At 43.3% G+C, this 23,744-nt stretch overlaps 1 protein-coding gene across 1 annotated transcript in view; it reads left to right on the plus strand.

Moving 5' to 3' along the window:
- Positions 1-720: 720 nt before the first annotated feature.
- The window catches only part of SERPINI2 (serpin family I member 2), a 42,506-nt gene continuing 19,482 nt past the window's right edge, over positions 721-23,744 (plus strand). Inside the window, exons 1-6 of the mRNA XM_029616465.1 lie at positions 721-781; positions 2,963-3,240; positions 5,124-5,354; positions 6,540-6,734; positions 6,812-7,004; positions 13,509-13,606. Of these exons, the coding sequence (XP_029472325.1) occupies positions 768-781; positions 2,963-3,240; positions 5,124-5,354; positions 6,540-6,734; positions 6,812-7,004; positions 13,509-13,606 (1,009 nt within the window). The 5' untranslated portion in view covers positions 721-767. The remainder of the gene's footprint in view (positions 782-2,962; positions 3,241-5,123; positions 5,355-6,539; positions 6,735-6,811; positions 7,005-13,508; positions 13,607-23,744) is intronic.

Consider the following 23,744-nt stretch of genomic DNA (forward strand, 5'->3'; position numbering starts at 1 on the left):
TCTCTGACCCATGGTATTATTCAATTATATATAGTGACCATCATATTAGGCATCATCGAATATGTTTTCACATACTCAATGTCTCTGCCTTATATATAATCATAGGTTACTGAATTTCCCACTGTTTAAATATTTTTTTCAAGAACATTTTGTAAATAAAATCCAACATAAATAAGCAAAAAGTCAATGTTACTAATAGCGCTACTTCAGAGATATTTGTGCTTATCTTGTGCCTGTGTATTCAGTTTTCTCGATAGTCGCACTGAAAATTGAACACCTTAACTTTATGAGATGTTGCTCATATGGTTATAACTGCCGCGACAGGCCACACTTACCCTCCATTCTGCCGACTCCTTCCGCGGCAAGGATTCCATCATTCCCTGGCATGCAAATGCACCGCGCATCAACATAAGAAGGCCCCACGGCAGGAAACTCTCCAGCAGCGCCTTCCAATGACATCACGCAGCAGGGTATTTAAACCCCTGCTGCGCTTACCACTTGGCGTAGAATGTATGCCTCATCCAGCCTTGCCTCGTCCAGCCTTGCCTTGTCCTAGGAATTCTTATCTGGTGAACAAATGGCACAATTATCTTCCAAACGGACTCTACTAATAATTGTGCAAGCTTCTACTCATGTTTTCCAAGATTAAGGATACTGTTTTGAGTGATACATTAACTATACTCTGTCTTTGCTCCTCCTCTCCCATTGACTATTTCTTTCTTTAACATTTCAGAAGAGTGCAGTGCTGAACGGAACTGCTGGGGGAAATGCCATATTTCAGGTATGTTTTTGTACATTAAAATTAAATGAACAATGGGATGAGTAAATACTTTTGTGGTAGGTTATATCTGCATTTACTTATGGGCTTTGAATAATGTATTTATAATAGTGGCTTTTTTGTTCTAATATTGCATTCAGTGTTTTAACATGCAGTATGTTCTGTGTATCACCTTCTGGAGAGGTATGCAATGGGTTAAGGAATCTATTGTGTTTCATAGTGTCTTTTATAAAGCTATTCATTTTAAAGGAGTTGAAATGCAAGCTATTTGATCAGCAATTATTTTCCTGATCACTTTATCATAGAAAAGGCCCTTTAACCAAAAATGGAGCTTAATGTACTTTACATAAAACCAAGTGCATACAAAAATTGCAAAGCCAAAATTAAAAAATGATCTTGACAGTAACTATATTAATTAGAAATATTGGACTAAGCATGCACTTTTTTTTGTAGGTACAGTACAAATCTTCTTTAAAATTAGTCAGTGCCATATGAGCTAGAAATGATTTAAATGCAATTTAAGAAATTAAGGATGGGTAGCTGAATCTGTGATGTTTTACGAAGTGCTACCTTCCCACAACAGTAGGCTAGATGGAACTGTCCTCACAAAGAACTTGAATTCATGGTTAAAAGACTGGCACAGAGAAGAAGGGTTTGGGTGCATTGGTGTTGGGGGATGGATCTGGGATGGATCTGCTTGTGGCAGACAGAGGAATAGAGATGGGTGAAAGATACAGTGGGTGCTGGTGAAAAGAACTTATATGCTCAACTACCCAACATTTTAGAGAACCATACACAATGACAACTGTATATATTGAATGGGCCCATTGATTTTATCTGGAATCATTTACTATATGACCAATAGTCATTTTTCTTAGCGAGGGTTTATTTGAGAATTGCATTTGCATGCTACTCCTGGAACAGCACTGAAGTAAGATGAGCTGAAGCTATGTTTTTTTCCCAGTGCAAAGAAATCATTAACCATCTTCAGTTCTAGTATATCTTGTTCAAGTTTGAAATTGTCATTATTGTGAATGCAAATTTGACACATTTGTTGCTAACATGTATTCAGAAGTCAGAGTCCAGAGGCCATTATCGAGTTTGTCCACAGGGCACTCTTTCAGCATGCTTCTCAGCTTTTGCATTTGCCTTCAGCTACAAGACAGGACTAGCTGTAACAGAGATGACCCATGTAGACACTGATCACAGAATGCTCACTCTGTAACTAGACAGTAAAACCCCTACATTTTCATTTTAGTGATCTACGTTTAATTAACATGGATAACAGACACTGTATACTAACACAGAGCAACCCTGATTAGTCATTTAATGTGATGTATTTAGAATACCATCCAGCTGTGGGTTTGCTCTGTTCAAAATCCTGAAGACCTTCATCAAATCATCTACCTGGGACTTTTATCTCCTTCCCTATTCTCCATCTTATGCCAACCTCTTAACTCTACATTTTACATGATTTCCACTATAATGACATCTTTTAACCTGAAATGATACTAGAAGGAACACCAATGCCAATTTAAATATTATTGCTTCTTGGCACAATGAAGACTTTTGTGAGAGTCGCCTTGTATCCCCATAGCAAATGTACTTAGTGTGTGACATGCCTGAAATGTGTTGTACCTTTCCGTGATTTGATATACTTCTGCAATGAGCACTGTTTTAAAGTTCCTAGGCCCTTAAAGAGAATTCATACATGTACTATATATGCCTTCTACATGCTGCTTTAGAAATATGATATAGAAACATAGTCTGCCCAACTCTATTCCTGTTGCAGTGCTAAAGACCAGGGGTGGCCAACTCTTGTGCTCGAGAGCCTCAAACAGGCCTGGTTTTCAGGATATCAACAAAGAATATGCATGAGATAGATTTTCATGCACTACCTCCATTGTATGCAAATCTATCTCATCATTCCTTGTGAATATCCTGAAAACCAGGCCTGTTTGTGTCTCTCGAGGACAGGAGTTAGCCACCCTTGTTGTAAACTTGACTTGACTCTGGCTTTCCTCTTGCTTCTTCTTACTTCATCCAAATGTATAGAGTTCTGTAATAATTATATAGAACACTGTAGCCAATATGGAAATGGATTCTTTTACAAAATTAGAAATCTTCTAAAGGATATTTCCATCCAGTAATGCTTTTTGACTCAGGTGTACAATTTCATTTCAGTTCCAGTGCTGCAATGAGAAGGGCCTTATTTCACAGCTTTACCCTGATCTTGTCTGGAGCATGTGCAGGCTGTACTCCTGTCACAGGTCCCTGGAATGATACCACAGCAGGGCTTGCTGTGAATTTATATAATAGCATTCGATCAACTCATGTGGATGAAAATATTGTGTATTCACCAATCAGCATTTATTTGCTTCTTGGCATGGTACAGCTAGGGGTAAAGGGAAAAGCACGCCATCAGATAAGAGAAACTTTAAACCTGCAGGAAAACCAAGAAGGCAAGTTTTTTTTTCTTCTTCTTAAAAACTGTACTGCATGGTGATGAAAAGTTGATTGAATTAACCCAAGTTTGATTCTTGTGAGCAAGAATGCCATTTTAAGGCCGCATTATTATCCCTGGTACTAATCCATTGCAATCTTTCGCATCCCATATCATACAGCATATGACCATAAAACAAAACTGTGCCGGCCTCAGGGCTGGCTGGTGCTATTTTGCAACCAGGACCTAGTACGGCAGGAGTGACCGGGGATCTCTCCTGTCCCATTTAGATTGCTGTGACCCCCATGGATGGGATAAGCCAGTACCTGTGGAGAGAAGGAAAGGGCTGGAGGGGGAGGGGGGAAATAAAAAAGTTATGGCAGCTCTTATTTACTTTCTTTGTATTTTCTATTTGATTTTTATTCTGCCTTTTAGGCGCTTCAGAGCTGATAACATTCAGGGACTGTAGGGCTTTTTCACTGACTCTCCATAACGAGTCAATGAAAAAAAAAAGTTTTCAGCGGTGGTTTTTCATTTAATTTTCAAATGAAATGGGAGTTTTTCATTTCATTTAAAAATGAACGCACGCCCCTATTCTGCTGTTATCTTTGAATTTATTTGAAAAGTCAGGCCCATCTCTTTGTTATGTAGAAGAATTTGGTTAGCAACATGCAAGGCTATTCAAGGCATCAGTCAGTCGTGAATTGGATCAATATCTTGAATTCTTACACGTTCTTTGCTTCAAACTGGCACAGGTGTTCTGAACAGCTCTTGAGCATATGACTCAAGTATTTGTTACAAGAGGATCAACACTTTTATAAAACAGCAGGGGCTTTTTTTTCAAGAGCGTGTCTGATAAGTATGCCTAAGCATAATCTTTGGAATTTTGTGTCTATGGGTAGCCCAGTCATAATGTTCTCTTAAAAACACTAAGATTAGATATCCTCATTTAAAAAGAGGATTGTGTCTGTCAATTGACTGCAGTGGTATGAGTTTATTTAGGAAACAGTAATAATGTTTAACACTTAGTATACAGAGCTGCCTGTATAGTCAGTGCTACACAAAATAATTCAGACAATGTATGTCCCCTATATGAAGACTACGCAAGCTTCATTTTCATTTAAATATTTATTGAAGGCTTTTTATATACCGGATTTCTTGATACAAATCAAATCAACCCGGTTCACATCGAACAAGTAGAAACTGTAACCAACCAAACAGTAGACAAATTGAAGGAGAATAAAGTTACATTATAACAGGGACGTGTAAACATGGAGTTTGGAAATAAGAAAGGGGGAATAAAGATTATAATATACATTGGAATGGGTGCTTATTTATATACATAGTTATTTATATACATAGTTAATTTGAACAGTTAAAAGTTGAACAGTTAAATATTGGGGATTTATGATTCAAAGTCATGTATTGACTGGTGAAGAAGGGAACTAAATCCTGATCTCAAAGTTTCACAATTTCGAGTTGTAACAACTAGGCTAAATGATCACAAAATAACACAATCCGCTCCACCCAGAAGGAAAAGAGCTTACTTTCTGATATATGGGTGTCCACATATATGCTTGATCAAAAAAAAACAAAGGTCCCCACTCCTGCTAGAGTTCTCGTGTCCACCCCTGACGTGTCCTGAAAATTTGGTGTAGCAAAGGTTATTAGGGACAAACATACACACACAGAGACACACCAATCACACAAGACTTCTTTTCCTGCCAAAATTCACATCATAAAAGAAACTTGCAGAATATCTAAGTTTAATCGATGTTTGACAAAAATTAACTTGTACTTTGCCAGAAGCCAGTGCAAGGGTATCAAGCCAATTTAGCTCTTGCTTTCATATTTCTCTTCTCAAAAATATTAATACACAAATGATTTTTTTTTTTTTTTTAGGTGAAGAATTCTCTAAACTCAAAGCACTTTCCTCTGCCATCAATGACCAAAAAAAAGAATTTGCATTTGATCTTGCTAATGCCCTCTGCATTCAAGAAGGATTCACAGTGAAGGAACCATATCTCCATAGCAACCGAGAATTTTTTCAGAGTGCTATAAAACTGGTGAATTTCCAAGATTCAAAGGCTTCTGCAAAGGCAATAAGTCAGTGGGTAGAAAGTCAGACCAATGGCAAGTTGAACTGGTTTTACAGAAATAGTTTCTGATGCTTTATCCTTTTATTTGCAATAGTCTAATCTACATATTTGAATTTCTTGTTTGCTTATTAAGGAATTTCTCATGACAAGTTGGAAGCAAGCTTGGATAAAAAAGGGAGCACTTTAAGTTGTAAAACTGATGATTATGATTTTTAAAGAATACTACATTCGGAAGGGTGCTTTTCCGAAAGCCTGAATTTAAAAAATGTAGGGAAGATTTGGTTCATACCAGGTGTAAGCTTGTGACCTTACTCTGCTGTTTTTGAATGATGAAATAACTACTATGGTAAAACATTAAATGGAACCTTGAAAGACAAGTGGTTTGTTTCTCACACTTCCTGGAAATCATTAATATCACTAAAATCTGTAATAGAATAGCTTACATAATGATGCATGTGCTTTTATTAAAACCGTGACTTTTTGGAATTGCCCAATATGCTATACATTGTACTTTTCATAGGGGCTCTGTATTTAGGCCTCCATTCTGTGCATTTAAAGTTACAAATGGAAATAAATCTATATGAGGCAGTCAAATATCCCAGAAGCTAACCTGATATATATATATTTTTTTGCAGCATGTGAAAAAAAATGAAGGCTGAATATCTATAGGCAGCCATTTATGCAGCTCGTTAATTTTGTGTGAATCGAGGCTTATTTATTTATTTATTTATTTATTTAACTCTTTTCTCTACCAACATTCATGATACAAATCATATCATATCGGTTCACAAGGAACAGGGGGATTGTAACAATAATATTGAAGAGGAAGAAAAGTTACAATAAAACAAGGTTATGTGAACTTGGAAACAGAAATGTGCTGGAGACAGAGGAATAACGTTGCAAACTTAACAAGGCTATACTGGAAGTGCATTGGGTCGGAAATAAGGCACTCTAAATATATAAATAGAACTTATATACAATCATGAAACTGGCTAACAATGCGGGGCTGTGACAGTATTGGAGGGAGGATCAGCAGGGGGTGAAGGGGGACTTTCTATATGAAATTAGTGTTATTTTTGCTTTGTGATAGCTATCACGTAATAACCCTTTAGCAGAGAGAAAATGTACTGTACATGCTGTATTAACTGAGGACTGATCAAAGCCTTTTAATAATAATCTTTACAAAACAATGACATTGACTTTTTTTTTTTTAATGCAGGCAAAATCAGAAACTTGTTTTCAGGTGAAGATTTCAGTCCTCTCACTAGGATTGTTCTGGTGAATGCTCTTTACTTCCATGGGGAGTGGAAATATAAATTCAGTCCAGAGGACACCAGACTGATGACATTCACCACGAAACAAGGTTCTGCCACTAAGATACCAATGATGCATCTTCAGCTTAGAACAAAGTTTGGTAAGTGCAAAATTAATCTCCTGTATTTTATTTATTGGTGAAATTATGCTTGATTTTTTTTCATATCTTTGTTCCAGGCTATTTTTCAGATCAAAATTTGGGCTATCAAGTTCTGGAGCTGCCTTATAAGGGAGACGAGTTCAGTTTAATTCTGTTACTTCCCGATGAAAAGGTGGATATAGAAGAAGTGGAGAAACTAATAACAGTTCAGTTGATTAAAGAGCGGCTTACTGAACTAAAAGAGCAGGAGGTAGAAGTAAGCCTTCCAAGGTGTGTCATATTGTGTTTATGTGCTTTTCTTGCTATTACTTGGTATATTCCCATAGGTATTCTATGGAAAGAATATTTCAGATAAGAGAGCAAATGCTTAAGACCATGAATGAACATCACTCAATAACAATTTCATAACCCTGAAAATGGAGATTGATGACCAGATAAAGCTCATTCAAAGACTGGACACAAAAGTCAATAATCTCGAGAACTAGTCTTGGTCTTCCAGAAAGATCAGAGTCACAGCTGATAATTGATTTTCTGGGGAAAACATTTATATGCAGTATTTAGTGAAGGTCAGTTCCCTGTGGACCTTGTGGTTGAGCCGGCCTGCCCAAGTCTCAGGAATTCTTGCACGTGATTTTGATTAAAATCTTCAACTTTAAACACAAGCAGTTAATCCTCCATATAGCCCAACAGAATGGCTCACTGACTAGTAATCATCAGAAATGTATGCTGCTGCTAGAATAATTCCCTCCACTATAAAGGGACAATATCCAAATACTTTTTTTAACATAAACTTTTTTTTATGCATTTAGAATATTTTGCAACCTTCAAGTACATCCATAATGGAAATGAAAAAGATGATACTTAAGCCACAATTTTGTCACGGTGTTTCTTCTCCACTTTTACCATGCTAATCCGATGTCAGACTTTGTGCCAATGGTTATTTGCGGTGTATTCATCTTCCCATCAGATCTTAGTCTTCACAATAATCCAAATCCAATGTGGCCGCATTTTGGAAAAGAATCCTTCATCAGGGAACAATAACAACAAACATAGGGCCTCATTTTCTAAAATATCGCAGGCCTGCGATACTTTAGAAAATCACGCTAATGGGGGGCGGGGGGTCAACCCGGGAGGGGCATCTTCGCGGAGTCGGCCTCGGTGACGCCCCAACTCCTTCTCTTCCGGGGCCGACTCCGCCCCGATTTAGGTAGCGCAGGCGTGCGCTACCTTCACAAGCTATCGCAGGCTTGCGCTGTTAGCGCAAGCCTGCGGTAGCCTTGGAAAATAAGGCCCATAGACCTGGATTTTCTTTCTTCACGCAGGTTTGTGAATCCCGGAGCTAATGGGGGGGCGGGGGGGGTGAAGTGGGGGGCGGACCTGCGAAAACCAGCAGCGATCGTACCTCCGCGGTGCTTTCGCTGCCGGCTTTTGCACCCAATAGCGCTACTGGCGGCGATAAGGGGCCTTACCTTTTTGCCATCAGTGAAGTTTCCCTGATACCGCCCCAACTCCTCCTCTTCCGGTGCTGATGCCGCCCCGACTCTGCCCCGATCTAGGTATCGCACGTGATAGGGTTAGAAAATAACCCCCTTAAAATGTGATGGCTGCGAAACTTGCACTCTGTTCAGGATCTTACATTATAATCTTCAAAGACGTCGGATTAGTATGGTGAAAGTGGAGAAGAAACGCCGTGACAAAATTGTGGCTTAAGTATCATCTTTTTCATTTCTGTATGGATATACTTGAAGGTTACAAAGTATTTTAAATGCATAAAAAAAGTTTGTGTTAAAAAACATTTTCAAATTGATTGATTGCCATAATAAAAAAAATTGTCTTTTAGGTGGATTGGATGGCAGTTGATGATTAGAGTAGTTGTCCACAGTAACCTGGAGAGTACATTATGTTGGACCATTTATGAAACTACCACCTTCCTCCATTGATTATATTTTGTATTCACAGTCATTTGACCATGGTGTAATAGGGTGTTACGTAATTGATTTATTCTGAATTGGACAGAGACAGCAGCTTAGAGAGGTAAAAAAAAAAAAAGACTTCACAACCATAAGATCCCTTTTGCACTCCACTGCCCAAACTAGATGCAGGTTATACGGAAGGATGAGAAAGTTATGCTGACTTCTCTGGAAGAGGCAGAAAAATGTCTGCTCATCTAAGAGGAACTTTGGTTTTCATCCATTTTCATCCTTGGAATCTTACAGGACAGGGTTATTATAAATGACATTTACTGAGGTGCAGTAGAACGTTTAGGTCTAGATTTATCAAAATGCTATAAATACAGAGGAAATAGCACCCGCAATAAAAAAGGGGGCGTGGTTAGGCTAATTTCCCTGCTCCTGCATCACATAGGTAATTTCCATAAGGTGCGATAAATTTATTGCACCAGCGCTATTTTTTGCATTGCATGCTGCTTAATCTACCGCAGGCGCATTACCAAACGAAAAGGTTTTTATCGCACATGCCATTTGGGAGAGGGGGGGAGAGAGAGAGAGAAAGAGAGAAAAAAACCAATATGTAACTTTACTATTTATAAAGAACACTAACCTCTCCACTCATGAGGTAAATACTTCACATCAATTTTTTAGTTTTTTAATTCTTTAATTTTGGGAATTAGTATCAGATACTAAGATGATCTCTCTGTCCAATCTCCAGGCTCTTGCCTGCAATGGGCTTCAATCCGTATCATCAATGAGCACAATGTTTCATGTCATTTACTATTTCAATACCAATTTTCACTATTTTTACTTATCTTATATTGAACTTCCTTGTACACTCTTCCCTAGCTCATTGTGATACCTCTGTTTCACACACCCATTTCACACACCCGACATTGACAATGTTTCGGCATCAGTATATGCCTTCTTCAGGGGACTAAATTCTCTCTACAATGAAAGAACACCATAACTCACATTATTAAACATTCCTTCCATTTGTTTTTCATTCAGTACAGCTACTTCAGTGGTGCATACCTTCTTTCAGCCTACATTGGCTCCGCATCGCGGCTCACAACATGGCGACAAACGCTTACCTATTCATACCGGAAGTGCGCTTTTTAAAGCTTCCTTGTACACTCTTCCATAGCCCACTGATGCCGAAACATTGTTGATGAGGGGTTAGTGTTGTTTATGATACATGAGGGATATAAGCCAGTATTGATCTACATATAAATCCACTTTACTATTTATACCACTGTAAGAGGGGGCACTTTAACTTGGGGTGGGGTTTGGGGGTTAAGGTAGGTTTGGGGGGCAGTTTTACATACACAGTCAGAATTACGAACAGCAAAGTTGGCATCACTGAAGATTTTCTGCTGTTTGAAGAGATGAAAGGTAAAAGAGGAGTTGATTTGTACAACGTACTCTCTACCTAGCAACTACTTTAGCAAAATGAATCAGTCACCAAAGATGTCTATACAACAGTACTTCAAATTATTATATTCAGAAGGTTGCTTAAATAGAAAAGTTTTCAAAGACTTTTAAACAACTTCAAACATGTTAAGTGAAGTTATTCAGGAAAGGGGTTCCGGTAGAGCAGGCTGACGATGGAAAAGGTATGTCCTCTGGTCTTACCGAAGTGTGCACATTGTGGGGAAGGCACCTCTAGGAGATCACGCTGGGCTGAATGTAAAGCTCATAAAGAGCAATATATATGCAGGATGGCATTAAGTAGAGTAGAGGAAGAGCTACTTAGTTTAAACTTAACCCTCCACTGGATAAGTAATCAATGGAGAGTCTGGAGAGCAGGGGAGATATGAGCTCTGATGTTCCCAGAATTCTGTACTATCTGCAGAGCTTTTATGGTGGTAAATGAGAACCCAATGTAAACAGAGTTTTACAGTAGGAGAGTCCTCTCAAACAAGAGTTTGCAAGACTGGGCAGAAGTCAGATGGCATCAATAAGGGTTTTAGCCTATGCGGCATTTGCAGTTTAGAAAAAGCCTTCCTCACCATGGGCTCACGTCAACAGGTTGATATCTAAGATTACACCAAGATAAGACTGGAATATCATGGCCTTCCAAAGAAAACATCGAGGGAGTGGGTAAGATGGGAAATCTGTTCAAAATTACTATTTCAGTTTGGCCAGCACGCCTCCTGTCCTGAATCCAGAGCTGCTAAAACCACTCTGGGCTAATTTTTGGGAATGGTCCCCCTTTTATTTTTTTTTTTTCATATTGATCCCACCACAGCCCCATTTCACACAATTTCTACACATACCTCCAGCCAACATAATATTTCCCTCCCAGTTGCCGAATCCCAGCCTCAAACCCTGCTCAGGCTCCATCCCGGCTCTCACCGCCATCTCTGAATTCATGCACTGTCTCCTTTTCCTGCACAATCCAAGGGCTGCTCTCCCCCCATCTAGTCTCCTAGTCCTTGCTAGTCCTTGGTCTCACTCTCTAAGTCCTCGCTATCCTCTTCGTCACTCCCCTCACCAAGAGCTTCAGGCAAGCCTCTTCCTGTGGTTCTTACAAGTAAAAGGAGAAGCCAACAAATAAACATACCAAAACAATCCCCCGCAACAGAAAACTGTATTTTAACAAGTTTTTCATTTTCATCTGTAGATTTATTTTATAGAATTTAGCTAAGCATTTGACATTAATATTCAAATGGCTTGTCTGGAATTTTTGTGGTTAGCTCGACAAACCCTGAGGTTTAAATTCCTCCACTGCTCCCTGGTTAATCATTGCCCAGGCAAAATTTACTGACACATAAAATGAAGTAGCACTGGGGGCATTTCCATTGTATGGTTCCACTTTGTCTGTGCAATACTGTTCAGACAATATTCTCTAAAAAAAAAACAAACCTCTCTCTGGGTAAATAGTAGGGATGTGCAGAGCAAAATTTTATGTTCATATTTTTTATGTCCGAAAGGGGGTCCCACTTGCGGCCAATATGGACATAAAAAAAATCCAATGAGTTGGGTATATGTACATATGTGCAAAAAAAAAATTTAAACCCCCTCACCCTCCTTAATCCCCCCCCCCAGACTTACCACAACTCCCTGGTGATCGAGCGAGGAGTGAGGACGTCATTTCTGCAATCCTTGGCGAGAAGCATGTGACGTCGGTGGCACGTCGAGTGACGCGGCGTCACGTGATTCCCAGCTCGTTCGCGCCGGACGGCTCGTTCGGCCCAAAAAGAACTTTTGGCCAGCTTGGGGGGGCCTCCTGACCCCCCCAAGCTGGCCAAAAGTTCTTTTTGGGCCGAACGAGCCGTCCGGCGCGAACTCGCCGGGAATCACGTGGCGCCGCGTCACTGACGTGCCACCGACGTCACATGCTTCTCGCCAAGGATTGCAGAAATGGCGTCCTCACTCCTCGCTCCATCACCAGGGAGTTGTGGTAAGTCGGGGGGGGGGGGGGATTAAGGAGGGTGAGGGGGTTTATATTTTTATTTTGGCTCAACAATCGCGATTTCCCACATATCGAACATATCTATGTTCGATATGTGGGAAATCCGATCGTTTATGTCGAATCAATTTTTTAAGTAAAAAAAAAATATGAGTTGCGTTTTACTAATGCGGTCAATCCGAATGCACACCCCTAGTAAATAGCAGTCCTAAAATTACCTGTCCGGGTAACTTTAGACCAAATATTCAGCCAGCGTGGATTCGGACTGAATATCAAGATAAAGTTAACTGGATATGACAAGCTGAATATTGACCTCTCTGAAATGGTACACACATGTGTCTAACTAGCACTTCTGCTGCCCGGTCCGCTGGCTGACCAGCCCAACAGGTGATGCCAGCAGCACCCAAAGCGTCCCTTTTCTCTTGGCACCTTGGGCGACTGCCAAAATAAAGCTGTACTTCCGCATTTTCCTGTGAGAAGAGTGCCGTGCATTTATTGTAAGCCTACATAAATAGTATCTAAAATAATAAAATAGGCTATATTTCTCTACTGTGATAGATAAGCTTTTATGTGGCCTATAAACATTAACAATTATTCTAAGGTACTTACAAATAAAACACTATTTTTATTTAAACACTATTTAAAAAAAACACTATTTAAAAAAAAAAAAAGAAAATAACTCATATTGAATGGTTTAAAACAGGCGTTTGCAATACCATCTACCGTGGAGTTTCCAAATAATGTGGTTCGGAAGCTCCAAGTGATGCAAAATATGGCCGCTAGAATCATCATGGGCCGATCTAGGCGGGAATCAGCTGCACCCCTTTTGTTGAAGTTACATTGGCTACCAGTGAGGCTGCAATGTAAATTCAAGCTTTTGGTTCTAGCATTTAAGATCTTGAAAAGCTTAGGTCCTCCCCACATGTCTGGTAAGATTAACTGGAGCTCTTCTCTTAGCCATACACATTCTCAGTATTGTCATCAACTACAGCTCCCCCCAGTTAAAGCTTATTGACGTGTTAAGTTGCAGAATCACTCATTTACTATCTCAGTGCCCAAAGTTTGGAATGAACTACCATTATCTATTAGAGAGAGGAGTTGGATATAATGCATTTTAGACATAAGGTGAAAACCTGGTTGATGGAGTCAGAGGCAATTTAACAATGATTGCCTTATGATGGTGTTTGTGGCAATTTAACTTAAAGAAGAAATATCAATGATGGCCTTACAAGGTGTTTTAATAATTTGATGTTATATTATTTTTGCTTTTATGATTGTATTGTTGTATTTGTTATAACCATGTACATTGCTTTGAAAAATTTCATAGGAAAAGCTGGATAGCAATTCACAAGTTTTATATAAATAATAAAATAAATAAATACATGTACATATTTTTTTCACTTTGTATAGGTTTAAAATAGAACAGAAATTAGATTTAAAAAAATCCCTACAAGCTTTGAATGTAACTGAGATATTCAACCAGGGCTGTGACCTTTCTGGAATTACAGGTACAATATTTAATGCTTATTTGACATTTTTCTTTGATTAGATCATTAAGGGCCATATTTATCAGGCTGTTTGCAATTGGCTAGGAGATTATATAAAATCTGCTGAAAAAGAATTTCTTATCCTTTCATCCCCATAATGCTTAAAGGTTCTTATCATAACAAAGGGCTTGATTCATTCAAAATCCTGACACAGGACCTGATTTATTAAGGCTTTTCTCCCATTGTGTCTATGTAAAAAAAAAAAAAAAAAAGAATACCTAGTTAAGTCAGGCTGCTAGAAATATTTATGGGCAAAAGATTTTCTGCAAAACTAGTGAATAAAACATAGTTACTTTGAGGTCTATATTCAGCAGTGTGGGAAGCAGGAATTTATCAGAGTAAAGTCACCTGGGTAGCTCGAGGTGAGAAATTCAACGGGCCTTACCTGGGTATGTCTACTGCTGGATATACTCACCTACAGTTACTTGGGTGACCAGACCTACCTGTGTACATTGGTAGTGCTCAATATCAGTGTTACCTGGCTAATCTTAAGCCCCACCCCAGAATTCCCTCTGCCCTCCTTCTTTTTACCTAATTAACGGGCTGATTCAGTAAAGTCCGCGGGAGAGCGGGTGAACGCCTGCTCTCCCGGTGCGTGCAATGTTAAAAATCAGCAGATGGAGTCCTATCTGTCAAGAGCAATACCTTGCCAAAGTTTCCCCTGTGGTGCCTGTGGTTCGGACAGTTACCACAGAGCTTCCACGTCTGCCACCACAATATACCAAATTCGTAGAAGTTTTCAACAAACAGTTGGCGGATGATTATGCCATACACTTGATCCCCGGCAAGGTTCCACTCAGAAGCAGAGTATACCAACTTTCTGCTCCTGAAACAGAGGCTATAAGCAAATATATTAAAGAGAACCTGGACATAGGCTTCATTTGCCCCTCTTTCTCACCTGCATGGCTTGGATTCTTTTTCGTGGGGAAGAAGGAGAGCTCATTATGTCCCTGTGGTCTTAACTCTATTATCAAGAAGAATCGCTATCTTTTTCCCTTGATATCTGAGCTCTTTGACCATCTTTGGGGCACACAAATATTTACCAAGCTGGACCTTCAGAGGAGGCATATAACCTGATCTGAATCCGAGAGGGTGACAAGTGGAAGATCAACTTTAACACCCGGGATAGATACTATGAATACCTAGTAATACCTTTCGGGTTGTGCAACGCCCTCACAATCTTCCAATTTATGGTAAATGAGATCTTCCAGGTCCTTCTCTACTCCTATGTGGTAGTTCACCTGGATGATATTCTAGTCTTTTTGAAGTCATTGTCAGATCACCTTTATCATGTGAAACAGGCCCTCCAGAGACTCCGTTAGCACCACCTCTATTTCAAGTTAGAGAAGTGTATCTTTGAATAGGAAGTACTCTCCTTCTTGGGATATATTATCTCTCGCCATGGCTTCTGTATGGACTCTGATAAATTAAAGTCATACTGGAGTGGCCTTGGCCAGTAGGCCTTAAAGTGCTGTAGTACTTCCTGGGATTCACAAATTACCAAAGGCAATTTATCCATGATTATTCCTCCTTAGTGGCCCCACTCACAGCCTTAACTAAGAAAGGCTCAGACAACAAGAACTGGACAATGGATGTAATCCAAGCTTTCAAGCATCTCAAAGAAGAGTTCATCCTTGAACTGTGCCTACACCATCCAGATCTATCCAAGCTATTTATCTTGGAAGTAGATGCATCTACTGTTGCATCCGTTGGTCGCAGACGACTGCGACCGCTCTGCCTTACCTCTTTTTCTCCCTTTCTCTCTCTTTGGGCAAGATAGCTGCCTACGGTGCCGAGTGCCAAGAGCCTCGGCATTTCAAAACAAGCATGGGCGTTCCCATCCACCATGCTCACTCCCCTGACCTCCTTGGGTGTGAGCGCACACATCTCCTAAGCTCAAATACATGTCATGGCGGGAACCTCGGGGGCAGCCCCACCGAATGATGTCAGTACCTTCGGGTATATCTAGCCTCCGCCTCCACCACCACATTGAGTTAGCAAAGACTTTGCCACTCTGCTCTAAGCTGCACGTTTAGACTCCACTTTCACTCTGAGAGCCTCACTCCAGCAAGAAGCTCTAGACACCTGCTCTTCAGGGGTCTATCGCTTTCAGCTTCCCTTTGGGGCTTCTTACTAACTAAGACAACCGCTCCTCGGGAGTCTTTCTCTCTATTCTACTTTCAGGATATTGGACTTTGGGTACTCGCTTCTCGAGGGCCTATCCATCTTTATATCCTGCACCACAGACCTTCGGTCCCACCATTCTACCATCAGGAAGACGTCTTCATTCTGTGAGTACCTCTACGATCCGGCGCTCCAACCCTACCCACCAGCCGCAGCGTTGTCCGCATTGCGGGCTCCTGCTTATCATGAACATCTGGGTGAGACTACACTTCTGAGCCTGTTGAACGTACTGGCACTTCGTGGATCAGTGCCTTACCTTCCTGCTTTCACCATCTATCTACAGCAGTACATCCATACTGTGTCTGCTATCTGTGTCAGCTTATCGCAGTGGTTCCCCACCGGGCTCCTCCCCATGGGTGGAGTCATCTCCATTGCGAACAAGGGTCCACAATGCCACAAACACAACACTCTCTGAAGCCCCACGGTATATCGTCAACCCTGCAAAGATTATGGTTGCTGCCACATTTTACAGTTCCTCCTGGGAAGAATGTGGTTTGCCAGTGCCGATGACAGAAGGTTCTTCAGTGGGCCCATGACTCCCGCTTGGTGGGACAGCCAATTATTAGTCACTCAACATTACTGGAGGCCTCAGATGAAGACCTATGTGAAGCATTATGTGGAGTCTTGCCCCACATGTGTCATGAATAAAAGTGTGCGAGCACAACCTTGGGTTTGGTTACAGCCCCCAAGGAACCCTGAACTCATTTGGCCACTGACTTCATCACTGACCTTCCACTCTCTGGCTGCAACACCACCACTAAATGGGGTGTATTGGATAGATTTTCTAAGATGGTTCATTTCATGCCCCTCCCAGATCTCTCCACATCTGAATTGGCTAAACTCTTTGTCCAACACATCTTCTGTCTGCAAAGGCTCCCACTTCACATCCCCTCAGACCAGGAAGTTCAGATCACAGCCCACTACTGGAAAGGCTTGTGCAGGAAGTTTGGAGTTACACTGGATTTTACCTCACCCAATGGACAAACTGTAGGGATGTGAATCGTTTTTCAACGATTAAAATTATCGTCCGATAATGTTTATATCGTCTTAAATCGTTATAGAACACGATACAATAGAAATTCTAACGATTTATCGTTAAAAATCGTTAAATCGTGTTAGTGCGCACTAACTCGAGTTAGTGCGCACTAACTCCCCGTTAGTGCGCACTAACTCGATTTAGTGCGCACTAACTGAAAATGATACAAATAAACACTTTCCAGGTCACTGAAGGTCAGTTAGGAATGAATATGTGTTCCTATTGGCTGGCTGCCCTCTTATCTATTGATGTTACCAAGGTTACCACTGAGGTGATGGTTGGGGGGATGGGAAATGGAACTGGAAACTAACGAACACCAACAGAAAATGAAACAAAGTGTTCACACTTCCCAGGTCAGTAAAGGTCACTTAGGAATGAATATGTATGTATGTATTCCTATTGGCTGGCTGTGCTCTTATCTATTGATGTTACCAATATGGTTGGGGGGATGTGAAATGGAAACAGTTGGAAGCTTGACAAAAAAAGTAATGTAATGATCAGCACTCACGTGACTAGAACTTGTTTGTTTATTATTTTTGTTAGCAGGCACCTGAAATGCTAGTGCATGTTGAATTTGCCAATCACTGTGCATTTTAGAAAGGTGGTCCTGGCTGGAACTGTACACAGTTCAAATATATGTAATTGATTGTTGGTAAGTGTATTTTTTAAGTAGCCACACTGGCACCAGTATGTTTACTTTTCCTCCTACTTAACTCACTAGCTCAGCTTTGTAAGAAGGGCTTCTCTGCTTGTGTGTTGTTTTTGTTTGGTGTGAGGAGAGCAGAAACATCAGATCTTTATTCAATCTACTACAGTCATCTCTTACAGTGCCCTATCCCTATTAATACCAGGAGTGTTGTGATCTTCCTGCACACAGTGCCCTAACCCTGATACCAGTCTGAGACAGCTCCCTCCCTGCATTACTAGTGAGAGGCTGGCTTCACAGACAGGGGGGAGCTGCCTGACCCTCACTCCTGAATTCCCCCATGTCCCAGCTAGTGAATGGTGTGTGGGTGAGGGGGGGGGGGGAGGATGGTGAAGTCTGAGACAGCTCCCTCCCTGCATTACTAGTGAGAGGCTGGCTTCACAGACAGGGGGGAGCTGCCTGACCATCACTCCTGACTTCCCCCATGTCCCAGCTAGTGAATGGTGTGTGGGTGAGGGGGGGGGGGGGGGAGGATGGTGAAGTCTGAGACAGCTCCCTCCCTGCATTACTAGTGAGAGGCTGGCTTCACAGACAGGGGGGAGCTGCCTGACCCTCACTCCTGACTTCCCCCATGTCCCAGCTAGTGAATGGTGTGTGGGTGAGGGGGGGGGGGAGGATGGTGAAGTCTGAGACAGCTCCCTCCCTGCATTACTAGTGAGAGGCTGGCTTCACAGACAGGGGGGAGCTGCCTGACCCTCACTCCTGACTTCCCCCATGTCCCAGCTAGTGAATGGTGTGTGGGTGAGGGGGGGGGGGAGGATGGTGAAGTCTGAGACAGCTCCCTCCCTGCATTACTAGTGAGAGGCTGGCTTCACAGACAGGGGGGAGCTGCCTGACCCTCACTCTTGACTTCCCCCATGTCCCAGCTAGTGAATGGTGTGTGGGTGAGGGGGGGGGGGGAGGATGGTGAAGTCTGAGACAGCTCCCTCCCTGCATTACTAGTGAGAGGCTGGCTTCGCAGACAGGGGGGAGCTGCCTGACCCTCACTCCTGACTTCCCCCATGTCCCAGCTAGTGAATGGTGTGTGGGTGAGGGGGGGGGGGGGGAGGATGGTGAAGTCTGAGACAGCTCCCTCCCTGCATTACTAGTGAGAGGCTGGCTTCACAGACAGGGGGGAGCTGCCTGACCCTCACTCCTGACTTCCCCCATGTCCCAGCTAGTGAATGGTGTGTGGGTGAGGGGGGGGGGAGGATGGTGAAGTCTGAGACAGCTCCCTCCCTGCATTACTAGTGAGAGGCTGGCTTCACAGACAGGGGGGAGCTGCCTGACCCTCACTCCTGACTTCCCCCATGTCCCAGCTAGTGAATGGTGTGTGGGTGAGGGGGGGGGGGGGAGGATGGTGAAGTCTGAGACAGCTCCCTCCCTGCATTACTAGTGAGAGGCTGGCTTCACAGACAGGGGGGAGCTGCCTGACCCTCACTCCTGACTTCCCCCATGTCCCAGCTAGTGAATGGTGTGTGGGTGAGGGGGGGGGGGGGAGGAGGATGGTGAAGTCTGAGACAGCTCCCTCCCTGCATTACTAGTGAGAGGCTGGCTTCGCAGACAGGGGGGAGCTGCCTGACCCTCACTCCTGACTTCCCCCATGTCCCAGCTAGTGAATGGTGTGTGGGTGAGGGGGGGGGGGAGGATGGTGAAGTCTGAGACAGCTCCCTCCCTGCATTACTAGTGAGAGGCTGGCTTCACAGACAGGGGGGAGCTGCCTGACCCTCACTCCTGACTTCCCCCATGTCCCAGCTAGTGAATGGTGTGTGGGTGAGGGGGGGGGGGAGGATGGTGAAGTCTGAGACAGCTCCCTCCCTGCATTACTAGTCAGAGGCTGGCTTCACAGACAGGGGGGAGCTGCCTGTCCCTCACTCCTGACTTCCCCCATGTCCCAGCTAGTGAATGGTGTGTGGGTGAGGGGGGGGTGGTGGATGGTGAAGTCTGAGACAGCTCCCTCCCTGCATTACTAGTGAGAGGCTGGCTTCACAGACAGGGGGGAGCTGCCTGACCCTCACTCCTGACTTCCCCCATGTCCCAGCTAGTGAATGGTGTGTGGGTAAGGGGGGGGGGGGTGGATGGTGAAGTCTGAGACAGCTCCCTCCCTGCATTACTAGTGAGAGGCTGGCTTCACAGACAGGGGGGAGCTGCCTGACCCTCACTCCTCCGGGGTATTGTGATCTTCCTGCACACAGTGCCCTATCCCTGATACCAGGGGTGTTGTGATCTTCCTGCATGCAGTGCCCTATCCCTATTAATACCAGGAGTGTTGTGATCTTCCTGCATGCAGTGCCCTATCCCTATTAATACCAGGAGTGTTGTGATCTTCCTGCATGCAGTGCCCTATCCCTGATATCGGGATGTGTGCAAGAAGATCACAACACCCCCAGTATCAGGAATAGGGCACTGTGTGCAGGAAGATCACAACACCCCTGGTATTAGGGATAGGGCACTGTGTGCCGGAAGATCACAACACTCCTGGTATTAATAGGGATAGGGCACTGTGTGCAGGAAGATCACAACACCCCCAGTATCAGGAATAGGGCACTGTGTGCAGGAAGATCACAACACCCCTGGTATTAGGGATAGGGCACTGTGTGCAGGAAGATCACAACACTCCTGGTATTAATAGGGATAGGGCACTGTGTGCAGGAAGATCACAATACCCCTGGTATCAGGGTTAGGGCACAAGTTCTAGTCACATTGACTGATCACATTACTTGTTTTGTCAAGCTACCAACTGTTTCCATTTCCCATCCCCCATATACTGTCAGTAGGAAACTTGGTAACATGAATAAATAAGAGGGCAGCCAATAGGAATACATATTCATTCCTAAACTGACCTTAACTGACCTGAAAAGTGTCAAATTGTATCATTTTCAGTTAGTGCGCACTAACTCCCAGTTAGTGCGCACTAACTCCCGTTAGTGCGCACTAACTCGAGTTAGTGCGCACTAATCGGAAAAAATGATTTTTAACGATTTTTTAACTAAAAAATCGTGCCTAAGACGATTTTCTTGCCCTGCCACACGATTTCTATCGTTAAGACGATATGGAAAACGATTCACATCCCTACTGAGTAGATATATCAAAGTCTAAAGGCCTTTCTACAAGCCTATGTGAACCAACGGCAGGATAACTGGGCCTCCCTCCTCCCATGGGCCAAATTCCACAGAGTTCTCACTCTTCTATATCGTGTTAGGGTGACATCTCCATACACCCAGACCTGTTCCGATCTCTGATCCTTGCCTGGCAGCTAACCTGATGGGATAGAAACTACTGTGGCAAAAGACACATAGTCTCCTAGAGCAAGCAGCAGAATATTAAAAAAACCACGCAGACAAGAACCGTTGCCCAGTGCCTCAACATTGCCTAGGAAGTTTGGTCTGGCTTAGCACTAAAAATCTACAATTGAAGATGCTATCTCTGAGGTTTGCACCGCGAATAATGGGTCCATTTCCCATTGAATGATAACTGGGTGCTGTGCCTTAGAAATGCAAACTACAGGCATCTTTATGAATTCATGATGTTGTTGAAGCCTGCCATTCTCTCTTGGCTGAGCAGACCGCTCCTCCAGACCACTGAAGTAGCTACAGAAAAAGACACTCAATTCAAGGTCCAGGAGATTTTAGATTCTTGAAGAGTCTGAAACCATTTGTAATATCCTATTTCCTGGAAGAACTATGGTCCTGAGAATTCTTGGGAGCCAGTCTCCAATCTACAAGACCTCCCCCCCCCAACTCATATCTGAATTCCACAAGAGATTCCTCCATAAACCCAAGCCCAGAACACTGGGGAGGGGGCTTTGGAGGGGGGTACTGTTAGAATTTCCATCTCAGGGAAGGGGCCTGCAAGCTATAGCACTTACCCTGATGCTGGCATCACTTCACGGCCTGGAAGCCACCAGCTGCAGACCACCACCGAGATCAGCAATGGATGCCACCGTGCTGCATCCTTCATGACTCTCCCTAGGAGTGTGTGTGCTTGACCTCCTGAAAATTAAAGAGCACACAGTGAGAAAAGACATTCAGTGACTCCTGATCACATCACCAATCTCCAGCTACTAAAGGCTCCTTCGGAGGGCTAGCAGATATATCGTCAATGGGTCTCCTGCTTTGAAATGTGTGTTGCCCTAGTTCCTGGTGTCCTGCATTCCTGGTTCCTCCTTATCTAGCCTTGCCTCGTCCAACTTTGCCTTCCAGTTTTGCTTCATCCATCCCGGTCTTTTCAAACCTTCCTTGTGAAGTCTTGACCTTTCCATCCTTCCTTGTCCAGCCTTGCCTTGTCCTAGTCATCTTGCCCAGCATCTTTAGTGGATCTTCATCCATCCTTGTCCTCTCCTGATCTTGATCTTTTGCTTGGACCTGACCATAATTGCCTGCTAACTGGATCTGACCCCTTGTCTGGACCTGAACATGCTTGCTAGCTGCCTGCCCCAACCTTGGCCTGTCACTGTCTCTGTTACTCTTTCGAAAAGACAAAGACCAGGGGACACACAATGAAGTTACTAGTAATACATTGAAAACTAATAAGAGAAATTTTTTTTTACTCATCGCATAATTAAGCTCTGAAATTCATTGTCAGAGCAAGTGGTGAAAGCTATTAAAATAGCTGCATTTAAAAAAGGTATGGACAAGTTCCTGGAGGAAAAGTCCATTAACAATTATTAAAGGAGAGTTGCTTGAGATACCTCTTGGGATCCTGGCCACTGTTGGAAACAGGATACTGGGCTTGTTGGACCCTTGGTCTGACCTAATATGGGAAGCCTTATGTTCTTATGTCCTAACTCTGATGTGCCTTTGGTCTTTCATTAACTTCACCGCCCTAGGGACCTGCCTAATTCCTGCCAGCCACCAGAATCCAAAGGCTCAACCTGTAGGGGAGGCAGCTAGTAAAGTTGAAGCTCCAGACTGCAGTGCCACAGGGTGCTTTTGTTGTGGTTACCGAACGTGGTGGACCATGGCCGGTCCCATCTACCTTTTCTCCTGCGAGCCAGTGCTTCTCCCGGCCGGCCGACCACGGCCTCCCAAGTGGCTCTAAACGCCGCCACCCTGCTTCCTGTGGAGCTCTCCCTAGGCGCGCGTGTGCAGGAGGCTCCGCCTCTTAAAGGGCCCATGGTGGGAAACTCTGGTCCAGCCCCTTATGATGACATCAAGACTGAGGGCTATTTAAACCCAGCCTCAGTCTTCAGTTTCTTGCCTTAGCAATAGGTCGTCTCCTCGGAGTGCTAGTTGCTGTATCCTGTCATCTCCTGGTTCCTGCCTGAAGTTCCTGTGCCTGATCGAATGGAAGACCGCCTTTAATACATGTGATGGTCACTACGAGTACCTAGTGATGCCCTTCGGCTTGTGCAACATGCCGACGGTCTTCCAAAACCTAATGCATGAAGTATTTCGGGACATGCTTAACAAGTGTGTGATCGTCTACCTCAGTGACGTCCTAATTTATTCCAAGGACCTGAGTACCCATCGTGCTGAAGTTTGTCGAGTTCTTCAGCGTCTAAGAGACAGCCATTTATTCGCTAAATTGGAGGAATGTCTCTTCGAGCGGGAATCTTTACCCTTCTTGGGGTTTATTGTCTCCACTTCTGGCTTCCGAATGGACCCGGACAAGCTAGCCAGCATCTGGGAGTGGCTTCAACCCATGGAACTCCGCTTGCTGCAACAATTCCTTGGCTTCGCCGACTTCTATAGGAACTTCATTCCACAGTACTCTCGCATCGTGGCACCACTTACCGCCCTAACCAGAAAGGGTGCTGATGCCAAACATTGGCCCCAAGCAGCTATTTCAGCTTTTGAGGAACTAAAACAGGCTTTTCTACAGGAACCTTGCCTTCACCACCCAGAACTTTCTCGTCCCTTTATTGTGGAGGTGGATGCCTCCGACATAGCCGTAGGGGCTGTGTTCAGCTAACACTTCCCCCAGGGAGCCCTGCTACCATGCTCCTTCTTCTCCCGCAAATTCTCCCAGCTGAGAGAAATTACGGAATCTGAGATAAGGAGCTCCTGGCCATAAAGTTGGCATTTGAAGAATAGAGATAGTGGCTAGAGGGGGCGCGACATCCCATCACAATTTACACTGACCACAAAAATTTGGAATACCTCAGTAAGTCACAGTGTTTGAATCCACACCAAGCCTGCTGGTCTCTCTCCTTCAGCCGGTTTCACTTTGTCCTACGCTATCGAAGTATACCG

Source organism: Rhinatrema bivittatum, chromosome 9 (genome assembly GCF_901001135.1).
Source record: "Rhinatrema bivittatum chromosome 9, aRhiBiv1.1, whole genome shotgun sequence".
Classification (NCBI taxonomy): Eukaryota; Metazoa; Chordata; class Amphibia; order Gymnophiona; family Rhinatrematidae; genus Rhinatrema; species Rhinatrema bivittatum.